This window comes from Petaurus breviceps, unplaced genomic scaffold (assembly GCF_028583685.1).
Source record: "Petaurus breviceps papuanus isolate PSGF00001 unplaced genomic scaffold, PetGlider_PUasm1.0 37, whole genome shotgun sequence".
In the NCBI taxonomy this organism is placed as follows: Eukaryota; Metazoa; Chordata; class Mammalia; order Diprotodontia; family Petauridae; genus Petaurus; species Petaurus breviceps.
The window spans coordinates 50,308,559-50,322,666 of NW_027186296.1; the positions used below are offsets into that span (position 1 = coordinate 50,308,559).

Below are 14,108 nucleotides of genomic sequence, written 5' to 3' on the forward strand. Positions count from 1 at the left end.
TTCCAAGGGCATCATCTCAGATCTTGATGGGTCCCAGAAATCTTGTCAATTGTTAAGACACTTCATCATGTCTTATCATGTTTACAGTGCAAATATGTGCCCGGTCAACTTAAAAAGTAACATTATTCAATATAATAATTTTTAAAATATAGGGGAAATTTTGTTACTTTATTACGAATTATGTGGATTTACTAAATATGTACCCCACAGACATTTTATTATAATTTAACTGGAAAAAAATTGAAACCACACCAAATTATTTAACTGTATTAAAGCAAAATATTTTCATCAAATTCTGGACTATATTTCTCAAGAGACCTACCAACATGAGTGTGAAATTTATGCTTGGAGTGAAATAAATGTATCCAGGAAAGATGTTAAAACCAAAACTTCAATGGATGTAGTATAGTATGGCAATACTAAATTAAAGTGACAGTTCCTACTTTCATGGACATATCTAAGCTGGCTATGGAATGATGAATGTTAAATAAAACGATGTAAAAAATACACCAGAAAGGTTATTGCACCGGAGGCACTGTTTTAGAAACAGAATAGATTAGCTTTATAAAGTTATTTTCTTTCCCGTTAACATTTTTAAAGAACATATTCAACTAGAGACAAAGAGAAAGTGAGACACAATGTCTCTGTGTAGTGTACTACTGTTATTAAAAAACAAAGTTAAAAACACGAGCACACTAACAGAAAAGCCGAGGTACCAGATTTATGATATCTTAGCTACAGCAATTAGGAAAAGAACTGTATAAAACAGCCAATTTGTATTCATTAAAATGGAATGGGGTGACTGTATTTATTTTAAAATTTCTTATGGCATTTTCCAGCATGTCCCTGGACCCCCCTGGATAAAACTATACCTCCAAACCTCACTCAGCTTAATAACAACTGCTCAGCTGGTTTACAATACCATGCGTGCCAATGGAAACCATAAACATTCTGAAAAGGGTAAATTCTCCATTCCAAACCTGCACGCTTCATTTAAAAAAAAACAACCCAACAACAATAACAACAAACACAACAATTTTCTAAATGCAATATTGTATAGAAAGCTTGGACCTTTTAAACTTGGACCAAGAAACCAAAATTAAGACCTTCTAGCATATGGTATAAAAAAAAAAATCCCTCCCCTACAGTGAAAAACAAACAAAAAACCCGAAAGTGTATACCTGCCTTCTGACTTCACAGCAAATCAGAAATTGCATAGGATATACTTTGTGCAAGGCAACAAGCCTTTTAAGTATCTGGTATATATCTCCTAATCTTGTTCATGATGTCCCACTGATATCAGATATCATCAAATTTGTGTTTTAAGTAGTCTTTCATGACCTTGGCAATTGGTAGTTCATCAAGTAGTTTTAGGTTTTGAAGGCCTATACATTGGCGAATTTTAATTCGGCACAGGTCCTGCAAGTTTCTGGGCTGCCCTAAAAAGAAAATTAGAAAAAAAAAAGTTATAAAGCTAAAATCGCAAGATTTAAGATAGCATTTTTGGTTTATCTAACAAGGAACCATTTTTCTAATGACTTTTACACAGTCTGTTTTTCTATTACTGATCAATTAATCATACAGAGGCAAAAGCATAACTGCCTAGTAATTAACTAAAAATCTTATGACTAACTTTTTTTTTCCATTTTCAAATACCCCCCTCCAAAATCTCTCTCTCTCTCTCTCTCTCTCACACACACACACATCCAATAGAGACATAAACACAATATATATTTTCTACTCTTGCTCCTCAAACTTCAGTGCTGGGGCTGTGCTGCTCTAACTGGTGAAATGGGTTTGTTTTATCTAGCTGGCTTCAGAACTCCCAACCATGTTTCAACCTGGTTGTCCTCTGACCATGCCATCATGTGTTACAATGAAGAGCAACCTTCCTATCATCACCCATGCTTTTCAATTTGGGCTTAGGGAATGGTAATCAAATTAACACTATCACTGTTTCTGTAAAGGGTGAGTAAACTCATTATTCTATAACTTCACTTACCATCCCTATAACTTCTAGACCAAAATACCCTTCCTTCGCTACCACTTCCTAATATATGATTAGTCCCCCATTAGAATGTAATCATCTTGAGGGAAGAAACATTTATTTCTGTATTCTTAGTGTTTAGCTTAGTGCCTGATATATGCTTAATTAAGGTATTTTCATCAATCATTTTCAGCAACTTATTTTTGTTTTTTTTTTCTGTTTTTTTCTTGTGGGGGGAAGGCAACTGGGGTTAAGTGACTTGCCCAAGGTCACATGGCTAGTTTTTGTGTTGTGTCTAAGGCTGGATTTTAACTCGGGTCCTCCTGACTCCAGGGCGGGTGCTCTATTCATTGCGCACCTAGCTGCCCCTCAGCAACTTCTTAAGTGCAACACAGAAAAGGTTTTACTGTAAAGTAATATAAACTCTATATTGGGAAATAAAAAAATCTTCCTAATGAAAAAACAGAGATACTTTATAGACTTCTTGGCCATTTTATTATTTAAATGATCTTATGGTCTGATAAAATGTTTTTTAATCAATTTTAAAATTATGCTAGTTTAGATGAAACTGCATTTGTTTACAGTGTAAATCTAAAATGCAGTTTTTGTGAATGAACAATATCATCAGAGAATTTAACTATATAAAACTTTATCTTTATAATTCTATCAGGATAATGGTTAACCTATCCCTGAAAAGACTTTGCCACTCTGTTGCTGTTATTCTGATTAAAAATGTGTCAATATATAATATGATAAAATATGTGTGTGTATTATATATATGTGTCTGTCTGTCTGAGGGTGTGCATGTGTACACAACATACAGTGACATGTACCTACAAAAACAAGTCATGGCAAGAGTTTGAAAGAGAGTAATAAGGGATAAATCTGTTAGCAATACTGTATATATTTCTACTCTAAAACTGGTTAAGGCAGACCTTACTTTATGCATGCTCAGTTTACATATAAATGGTTAGCCAAGCACTGCTGACCGAAATAGGAAGACAGAGGAACTAAACAGGACCTTTTCTACCCTTTCACACCTGCCAACGTTTGAAACATCTACCCTTTTCCTCCTCAAACAATACAGAACCCATTGTTGCCTGGGCTCTCGACCTACCCCCAAGTGCTAATCCAAGGCAGAGTCTGTGGTGGAAAGGAAAAAAAAAACCCTGTTATTACTATTATCTCTCCTTAATAGTGATATTTATTTAGCCCAAACATTTGGTCTTGTAAAGTAGTACTCCCTCCGTCTCTGACTCCATACCCCAGCAGCCAAAACAGCTGTGTGGCCACAGAAACTATACAAACTTCATATAGTTATCTCCAATTACATATCACATTTATTAGGAGAATAATCTATCACTGTCATTTTCAATAAATGCTTACATAAATTTTTCCTTATCCAGCTAAAAGGATTCTTAAAATCTTCAATTCAAGGTTTACTGCTATATACAGATTATCTGTAATACCTGAAATAAATTGCAAACAGTAATAGAGTAGAAATTAATCCACAAAATGGGGAATTAAATACTCCCATTTTTAAAAATGCAATTTTAGAAGCTAAACTATGATATTTTTTCCCACAGTATGAATCATCTCATTAGATGATCAAAGTATTCAAGATTAGTTTATAGAAACCATTACAATAATATATTCAAAGAAAAGGTGAGTCAGTCAAAAGTATGATATATTGCTGTGTATTTTTTTTTTTTTTTGCTTTTTGGAGGGCAATGGGGGTTAAGTGACTTGCCCAAGGTCACACAGCTAGTTTTTGTGTTAAGTGTCTGAGGCTGAATTTGAACTCAGGTTCTCCTAAATCCAGGGCAGGTCCTCTATTCACTGCTCCATCTAGCTGCCCCCAATTGCTGTGTATTCTGATGTAATTATGTTCTAGTTGATCTCTGCAAACATCTTTCTTAACCTTCTCTATGAATATGTACCTTCTAGGACTAAGTCTCAATGGTAAGGTGATTTAGTTTGTTCTTGGTTTCTTTCCCCCTTAGAAATTGAGTTAAGTTCTTTCTTACTGTTCTGAAATTAATCCTTTTTGTTTAAATTTCAGAACATTAAAAATGTTTCTTAATGAAGTGCTGAGGGGTTTGTTTGGTTTTGGGGTTGGGGTTTTTTGCTACTTGTGCAAAAAACTTCCCTTAAGCTTAAACTTCCTTTAAATTAAAAGAAGGGCCAAAGCTGAAAAAAATAAATTACTCCAGGTATTCAGACAACTGTAAGGGTAATTTCAGCAACTTTAATCACCAAGGATACTTTTCTAGAACAAACTCCTTCCTAGGTAAAGTGATTGTCTCCTTGGAATGCATAGTGTCTGTCCATATAGTATATAGTATTAACAGTAACAATTTGCATTCTATAGATCTCTGAGATTTAAAAGTGACTTAAATTAGGGCATTCCATATTCCCCGACTTGATTTTTTTTTTTTATAGATGGAGATGAGGAAACAAAAGTTTATATGATGTATCTCAAGTCACATAAAGTCGTGGACAAGTAGGAATGAAAACCCTGAATGCCTAACCTCTGAGTTGAATTCATTTGGCAAAATAATTTCCCCATTTTATCCAACATAGCATAAAAAATTTCTTCACAGAACTCTAATACAAAAGAACCACTTATATTCACAAGATTGTAAGCTTCATAGAACCATAGATTTAGAGCTGGAAGGTACCTTTAAGATGAACTAGTACAACTCTCTCATTTGACCAAAACATCAGAAAATGTATAAACAAAACAAATGCTCTGCAAAAAAAAAAAAAAAAAAAACTCTTTCCTTGCAGTGAATAGAGCACCGGCCCCGGACTCAGGAGGACCTGAGTTCAAATCCAGCCTCAGACACTTAACATGTACTAGCCATGTGACCTTGGGCAAGTCACTTAACCCCAATTGTTGTGCCCTCCCCCCTCCAAAAAAAAGCAAAAAAAAACCCCAACCCACCTCTTTTCTCATTGTTGTTATTGTTATTAGTCTACAAAGAAAAATCATCTACTAGATTAACTTCTAATGATTTAAGACAGTGGTGTCAAATTCATATAGAAATGGATTCCTTTGGGGAACATATTGACTTAAAAAACACAAATTAACACTTATGTTGTATTGTATTTTTATTCTGTTAAACACTTCCCAGTTACATTTTTTTGGAGGGAGGAATGCAGGGCAATTGGGTGACTTGCCCAAGGTCACATGGCTAGTAAGTGTTAAGTGTCTAAGGTCGGATTTGAACTCAGATCCTCCTGACTACAGTGGCTGTATTCACTGTGCCACCTAGCTGCCCTGCCCAATTACATTTTAATCTGGTTCTGACTACACTAGGGGAATTTTGTTTGTGTCACAGAGTGGACACTGAAATTTGACACCTCTATTCTAGGAAATAAACTACTACAAATCTATATTACACTTTAAAAATATTTTCATGTCTTTCATCTCATTAAATCTTCATAAGAACTCTTATGGGGTGTCAGATTAGGTAGGTTTTACTCTCATCTGAAGATGAAGAAACTGAGGTTCAGAGATGAAAGGATTTCCCTAAGGCTACAGAGCTAATTAATAGTTTAACATTAGAACTGACATTACTAAATAGAATTAGGCAGGGATGTGAGTAAAAACATACAGAAGAAAATTATTGAAGAAAAACTGGCAATAGAACATATCTGAATGAATGGAGAATTAAAATGCTATACCAACATGTACACTTCAGAAACTTCTGTATCTGAGTGTGATTACAATATTATTTAAAGACAGAAAAAGATTAATCATTAAATATATTGAAATTTACTAAGAAAATCCCAGGAGTTTTAGGAAACACTGTTCACCAATAGCAAGGCATGTTTATTAGGCACATAGTATATATTTAACAAATGTTTGTTGAAAGAATTTACTTCATACATAGAGTATGTAATTTTTTGACCCAGAGTTGTTGTGAGTAAATGAGATAACATATATAAAGGGTTTTACAAATCTTAAAGTGATTCATGTTAGCTCTTATTATTACGTCATTATTTACAAATATTTCAACCCAGAGGAGTGGGAGTTGGGGGCAGGGAAGAGTGAAAAAGTATAAAAGAGTAAAATAAAGTAAGGAAAGGGAAAAGCACAAATATAATTAGGTATAAGGCTTGTTTGGTATCCTAGAATTTCATCCTTATCTGGTTTGCAAGAGCTCAAATGCCTATAAGACTTCAGAGGCAGAAATAAGCATGAAGAAAGATTACAAAAAGTATAATTTAAGGATCACATCAATTATTGGATATACACAAAACCTGCAAGGTAATCATACTAGAGAATTTAAATATATTCTGTAACAATTCAAAGGCTTGTTAGCATTTTGATTTTGTAAGAAAACTATCATAATGGGTGGGTATAAAATAGAAGTAAATCAGCTCTTATAGATCCATAACAAACCATGACCTATTACCATAATTTCTGGAATTAGAATTCAAGTCTACCCAATTTTGATATCCAAATTACAATATTTATAATTTGTTAAAGTTCTTAATTTAGATGAGAAACAATCTCAAAAATATAGAAAGAGGCAAAACATCTGTGATACATAACATTTAAAAAACTGAACCAAGAAAGGTTATGGAGTTTTTGTAATATGAATATAAAAGAAAACTGAACCCTTTTCTAGATTACTTCATACAATCTCACTATTGTTAGTTCAAGGACCTTCACTGCAGCACAACATCTGGAATAGCCTTCTTGTACCTCCTTTGCTTTATCTCACCATCTCATTTTAAAATCCCACCACAAACATATGTTTTCTCCCTTGCCTGTGACTTGGAATTCCCTTCTCATTCTGCTATTTTAAAACTCTCTGATTTCACAGTAACTTAAAACAGTAAAACATTAGGGATAATATGAAACAAGTTAAACAAAATCATAACTAGGTCTTTTTTATTCATTGGGGAATCAGTAAAGAATCACTGACTATCTAAAATCAAAGCCTAACTTCAATTTAATTAATTTGTAATCAGAACACAGTGTTGGCCATAATGAGACCTCTGTCTATAAATCACATTTTCCATAGGCAAATTATTAGTCTTATCTTACATTTTCAAGTTGTGCTGAATGACAAACAAATCCTAATATTATGATTCGTCTTTGAGCAAGTATAGAAAGTCACACAAAAGAATAAAAAGATTTAAGGGGAAAGTATTTTTTCAATCTGAAATATTCCAAAATCTCACGTAATTTTATCTATAATTCTATGTTTCATTTCTTATAAAAGTGATTTTTAAGACTCGGCTGAAAAATCTAGTGGAGGATCTGCCTTGAATATCTGGAGTTGCCTTTAATTTGTACAGTAAATCAAGAGTCCAACAGATAATCTTTCACCAAACAGTTCCTATGCAATGCTGCTTTGATAAATCCCTCTGGTTCTTTTAGCTGATATATCAAGGAAGAGTACTCAAAGGAATACATGAGTTAATACATTTAAAAGCACTTGGTGTAATGGAGTTTTTGTGCGGTCTTCTAGTTCACATACCTGGCATTTTACTGTATTCGACAATACACACCACAGACTAAGTTTCACTATCTTGAGTTTAAAAAAAGGAGTGTTGTGATTTTTATTGTTACTTTATGTTTGGTAAAAGGGAAGCTTGAAACGATTATGCTTCTTCAATTTAAAAGAAGATATAGCTGTAATTAAAACAAAGTTAGAAGTTTAGAGTCACTGCTGTCATTGTGAAATATTATTTTTAAGCACCTATGAATGATAGTATACTGGGTGCTTTTCAGAATAAACTAGACAGATATTAGTCCCTAGCAGATAAGTTTGCAAAGAAAATATCCTGTGACTTGTAACCCATTGAGGGTTTATGGGACTTTAAAAAGTCCTACCAAATAACTGCTAACTTCTCTTCTACCAATAACTTTTCTTCTAGGAAAAACATTAGCCTCAATCATTCATTCATAAGAGAAAAATAAAAGCAGGATAGAATATTATTTTTTATAAATTACAGAAAATCATAGGAAAATGCTACATTAATTAAGGTTCTTTAAGATGTTAAGAATAAGGCAACTAACCAGCACATAATGCCCATTTATAGCATATTTATTATAGACTGGCTGCATACAGTATTCAAATAAACAACAGATAACTTTTCAGTACATTAAATAACAGAGTAACTAAAATAGGGAAAAAAAAGGAGTAAGAGAGAAACAAACTGAAATACTAGATCTGGCAAATAGAAGTCTCTTAATAAATGCTTGTCAAAGGAACACACTTTGAAGCTTGACAGATATAAGGAAAAATGAAAGAAAGTGCTATTTTACATAGCAGGCCATAAATTTAAGGGCTTAGTACTCCCAGAAGCCAATAATGGCAGGAAACGTAAATGGAGTCATAGGATCTTTGAGTTGAAAGATAACATCTAATCTTTCCTTCTTATTTTACAGATGAGAAAACTGAGGTCTAGTGAGGTAAAGTGACTTGCCTAAATTCACACACCAAGAGAGTATAAAGGCAAAAACTGGAAACCTGATCTACAGACAGAGTTCAGTGTCCTTTCCAATTCACCATACAACCATTGCTTAAATTTATGAATGACAGAGGCATAAAGAAAGAGCTACAGAGAAAAGATGAAATAGTTAAAGCCAATGTCAAGGAGGACACCTTTCTAGGCTTTCATAGAAAATCTCTGGGGGTTACCACAGGCAATAACCTGATGGACCATGAATTGTCCAGTATGTTTACTCCTGTGTTTTTCATTTTTATAAAATGAAATCAAGAGGGTACTTTGATAGAGATGACTTTTTTTGCTATATCAAAATAAAGCTCATCTCAAAAGACATGATGTTGAATAACTGAGATTTTACTATAACTTTTTTACTTTAATATGCTATAATCACACCTTTTCCTCTCCCTATTTACCATCAAGAGATTTGCAGGAACAGACACTAGACCTGGGATTTCATTGGAATAAAAATCTACCAGTTGAGGAAACTTCCTCTGCCAATGTCAGAGGTCAGCATCTTCTCTGCAACTTAAAATCTTAAGAGAACTGACTACAGCACTGAGAGGTTAAATGATTTTCCCCAGGGTTAAAAAGCTAGTTGTGTGTCTCCTTGGCTGGCTCTCTATCCCATTATGCCACAGTGCTTCTCAAGAGGTGATTAACAGACATTAAATTATTAAAGGCATAGTCACAGAATTATAAAACAAAAAGAGAAGAAACCTTCTTCCAAGTCCCTTATTTTACAGTTGAGGAAACTTGTGCCCATTTATTGAAAAATAAGTCCCAAGTAGGAAGAAAGTTCCCATACACTCCAAATCGTTATAGTAGTACTTTTTGAGATGGCAAAGCCACCAATTAGAGAAGGGCTAAATTGTGATTCATGGAATATTATTGTGCCATAAGAAATGACAAATGTGATAAATACAGAAAAGGATGGAAAAGTCTACATTAACTGATGAGATGAAGTAGAGCCAAGAAAAAAATATTCACAACTACAACAACGTAAACAGAAAGAACCACAAGAAAGTCAAAAGTGAACATTTCCAAAATTAAAAAAAGTAAGCATGACTCCAAAGAAGAGATATGAGAAAATACCTATACTTCACCCCTTTGCTGAGGTGGAAGATCTATGAGTGTATTGCTGCACACATTTTCAGCCTTTTTTGGTATATACTGATAAGCTGTGTCAGTTTTTTTCCTTCTATATCTTATCTTTAAACACATTTGTCATATAGGATGTCTCTCTGTGAGGGGAAGGATTGTTGGGGGAAATTTTCAGCAAATAGGCAGCTAAAAATTGTTCAACTGCTATTAAAAAACACTTAAACAAGTTTCTACTTCTTCTAACCAAAATTTATCCTTGAGGCCAGGAATTCTTAAGGTGATTCAAAGACCCTCAAGGGGTCCATGGATAGATCTTATGGACCCATGAACTTAGGGGGAAAAAAAATCTTTATTTTCATTAATCTGTAACAGAAATTTGGCATTTTCTTCAATTATAAATTTCAAAGACAACATTCTGACAAGGGATACTTATGCTCCATGTTGCCAAAGAGGTCCATGACATACAAAAAAGTTGAGAACCTTTGCTCCAGGCCACAGGAACAAAGTTTCTAGGTGCACATGGTCAGAAGCAATTCACCTTCCTAATTCTCCTTATTTTAACAGTAAAAATAGTTGTTAAAGAGGAGATAGCTGAAGTTTATTAATAAAAGGCAGTGTATCTTCCTGGATTTGGTTTATAAAGGTTAATTCAACTGAGCTTTAAAAATGTGATAAAGAAAATGTGACACATGAAGAAGAAAAAGCAAATATTCAAAAAATAAGAGTCCATATAAGAACAAAACGAAAACTGTATGAGAGATATGGTATGGCATAATTCTAATTATGATCAGGTTAGTTTTATCTGTGACAATACCAAAGTCCTTATCAGTGCTGTAATGAAGACTGTTAGGAAAGTTGCTGAGAGATGCAGGTTTGAAATTTCATTCAATACTTTTTTTAAAATCATAGCACTACAGATGAAATGGTCAGGGTTAGAGAGGGAGAAAGAAGAAGCTATATCATTGCAAGTATACAATTCCAATCCTCCTCAAATTCTAGTTGAGCTCAAATTATTTTATCCAAATAATGACAATGCGGCAGGCCATAACACCCTTCCCTATGTAGCTGGACCAGTTCATTTAATTTTACCGATAATGGCAATAACTTTAACATACGAGATCAAAATACCTCGAACTCTAACATTTTAAGTAGATAATGTTAAAATTACATCTAATGACCAAATACAACATTTAATAGACCTAGGAAAGGGGTAGGGGAGGAATGGGTATGAAGTACGATATTAAAAATTACCTTTAAAAGTCAAGGTACAAACAGTAATATATCTAAGCTACCTAGGCATAGTGGCAGTGGGGTATGACAGGCATGGTGTGGTAGAAAGTGTAATGGGCTTAGAATCAGAAGATCTGGGTTTAAGTATTGGCTATGCTACTTAATAGCTGTGTGACCTTGGGCAAATCACAACATTTCTATACTTTAGCTTCCTCATCTGTAAAATAGGGATAATATACTATTTATTTCACAAAGTTGCTGGAAGATGATTGGTAAATTTAAAATTACTATATAAATGTGAGCTGAAAGTTCAATAGTTCTATAGTACTACATGATTAGTAATAAAAGGGCTAGACAAGAGAAAGCAGATACAAAGCAGAGATCCCTATTAGGAAAAATAAAACTGTGTGATATGTGATATGTAACATATATCCAGATCACACCGATCTTCTTGTAGAAAAACAGCAAATAGATAGGCATTCTAAATATCAGTTCTTTGCAAGTGGCATAATATCATGAAAATATCCAAAGATGATTGGCAAAACATGGTAATTACCTTTTTTTATAGAGAGGGAAGAAAGTCAAGATGGATACTACTTGCCTGAAATCAGTAGTATAGCCAAGATTAGAATTCTAAATTTGATTTATATTTTATTTCTGAACCACATGTTGTATCTTTTCTGAAACAAGATACATCTAAATGATTAAGGAGAAGAATAATGAATTCACTTATGAAGAAAAGTCCTGATTTTTGCTGGAAAAGGAGTAACCATGAAACTGAAATCATGAAAATTAAAAATATTTACACTTAAAAAATATCAAATAAGATAATGGAAAGAGCAAAAACAAGGGACATTTAGTTTGACAGTGCTGTGATTCCACAATGACTGTCAATTCAATGATTCAAATAACCATGACTGATTTTTATCACTGCACTAACCAAATGTTTCAATAAACCACCAAACTGTTTTGCTTTCGTTTAGGTCTGACTTTATTTTTTTCATTCCCGTAAAGACTAAGCATAATATGCTTCAAGAAACTAAAAACCAAAAAAACTAAAGTAAATAGTATATTACAGCAACAAAATGGTAAAACAAATGTTTATTTTAACTGCTAGGATGCACATGCTCATGAAATAACTAAATGTGAACTTATAACATGACTGTTCCTTTAATATAAGTTCACAATATACAAAAATATAACAAACACATTTAAAAGATATCTTAATTACACATGGACTGTAATATCACTCTATATCTAGATAAAAACAATAAAACTCATGTTAATTCTAATATCAATATCAACTCTGTGGAGCCTAAAAAAATAAACCTTATGGCCAATGAGGATTGTTTTCCATTGTTTTAACATGAGTCTTCTGTAATTTCCTTGATTCTCCTTCATCATTCTCTTCCCCTTTATATTGTACAACTACAGCTATCCCCAACATCAGTAGCAGCATCCATTCCCCTTTAATTTGTCACAGGATATTTAATGTAATGTGAAGGTAATTTCCTTTTTATTTTGAATGAATAAAGCATTACTTACCAGTCAGGGCTGTTGTGAATGACTGATGCCTGATATTACATGAAGTTTGTAAATGTTTCAAATTCTTTAAAAAAAAAACATGCAAAAGTAAAAACAACAACTGCAATAATACCAATGACAATTATAATAAAATATATTACATACTTGTTACTTCTTGTAAGAAATCCAAACAGGGTCGAGTATTTCCAGAAATACTTATTGAAACAGCCAATGGGGTCTGTCCTTCATAGTTCCTTGTGTTAGTGTCCGCTCCATAATTATATAACATTCGGGCACAAAGCACATCATCCCTAAGGGCAGACAAGTGTAATGGTGTCTGTCCATCTTCTAAGCGACCCAAGTTTGTATCTGCCCCTCTCTGGAGAAACATTCGGCAATATGAGTGATTGCTTTTGATCACAGCATATCGTAACAGGAAACCATTTTGAATGTCGATATTGGCATTGTGATCCAGAAGGATTTTCACACAGCTTGACCTCTCTCGGATAATGGCTAGCTGAAGCGGTGTTGTACCTTTATCACTCAGTGGATCGACCTCAGCCTTGAACTCTAGCAGGAGTCTGACAAATGAGTCCCTACCATAGTGAGCAGCTACATGGAGGGGAGTCCAACCATCATTGCTTTTTGCATTGATAATGTCACTTCTGTATTCAGATTCTAACATCAAGCGTGCAATCCGGGCTCGACCATGCATGGCTGCATAATGAAGAGCAGTGAAGCCTCCAATTAAGTCCTTAACTGTGGGATCAGCTAAAGTTAAAACCAAAACAAAAATTGTTAAAAAAAAAAAAAACATTAAGAGAAAAAACTACCCTAACGCACATTTTAGAACAAAATTTTAAATCAAATTTTAAATGAACATATAATATTCTTTTTATTAGTTATATTAAAATCCATTTTAATGGAAAGTTAGCAAGTGTAACTTAATGGAATGAGGATGGCAGATCACATAAGTGTTTGAAAAGGGATCTACAAAACATATAGCTCCCTGATAGCCACATCCTTTTCTTCTGGTTATTTGAAACCAATTGCTTACATCTCTCTTCTGGCTATTCCAAACCTTCATCTCTATCATGTTTCCCCCCCATTTTAAACTTTTGTTTTATTTTCTCTTGTGCTGCTTCTTAGTCTTAAAAAGAAGCATGTGTAGCAACATCTGCTATTCTAAATTGCGGATGTACTGTGGTCTGGCAGATTGTGTTATTTTAGGGTGTATTAGGTAAAAGTTTCTCTGTGGTCTGTAGGATTTCCAAAGCATGTAAGATATATGTTTTTTAAGTGATCTTGATAAAGCATGTTTTCATAAGATGAAAAGTCTGTTTTGAATTATTATTTTTACAAGAACTTTGGAATTTACAAGAATGTAAGCAGCACATTGTGTGAAAAATTAGAACAAACCTCAGTAGTGTAAATATTCTCATTTTTGAAAACCATACAAAACTCTTCCCAAATTGACTGACTTAATAAAACTGTGATTTATGACCCTTGCACTGCCATAGCCTAAGACTTTCATCACCTGCCCCAGAACCTTTCTTTAAGTCAAAAGACTAGATCAATGGCTGTTTGTGACTCTGATTGCACCAGAATTGCCTGACCAACTGACCAAACAAGGGCAATAGCTTCTGCGATCATCAGACTAAGTAGGTCACTTTACTGTGCTCATACTTCCATCAGGCTAGCATTTAAATGCAAAAAGTTAAATCTGTCAGTTCAAATGACTTATTAAAATGCTATATTATTCATATCAAAGAATTCTTTAGTTTACCTTGTT

The 14,108-nt window shown here is 33.7% G+C and overlaps 1 protein-coding gene across 2 annotated transcripts in view; it reads right to left on the minus strand.

Annotated features, from left to right (window-relative positions):
- Positions 1 to 773: 773 nt before the first annotated feature.
- Positions 774 to 14,108, minus strand: part of ASB7 (ankyrin repeat and SOCS box containing 7) — a 37,770-nt gene continuing 24,435 nt past the window's right edge. For both annotated transcript variants that reach the window (XM_069098455.1, XM_069098456.1), the window contains 2 exons: positions 12,482 to 13,087; positions 774 to 1,439 (listed from right to left, as the gene is read on the minus strand). In XM_069098455.1, the coding sequence (XP_068954556.1) occupies positions 1,300 to 1,439; positions 12,482 to 13,087 (746 nt within the window). In that variant the 3' untranslated portion in view covers positions 774 to 1,299. The remainder of the gene's footprint in view (positions 1,440 to 12,481; positions 13,088 to 14,108) is intronic.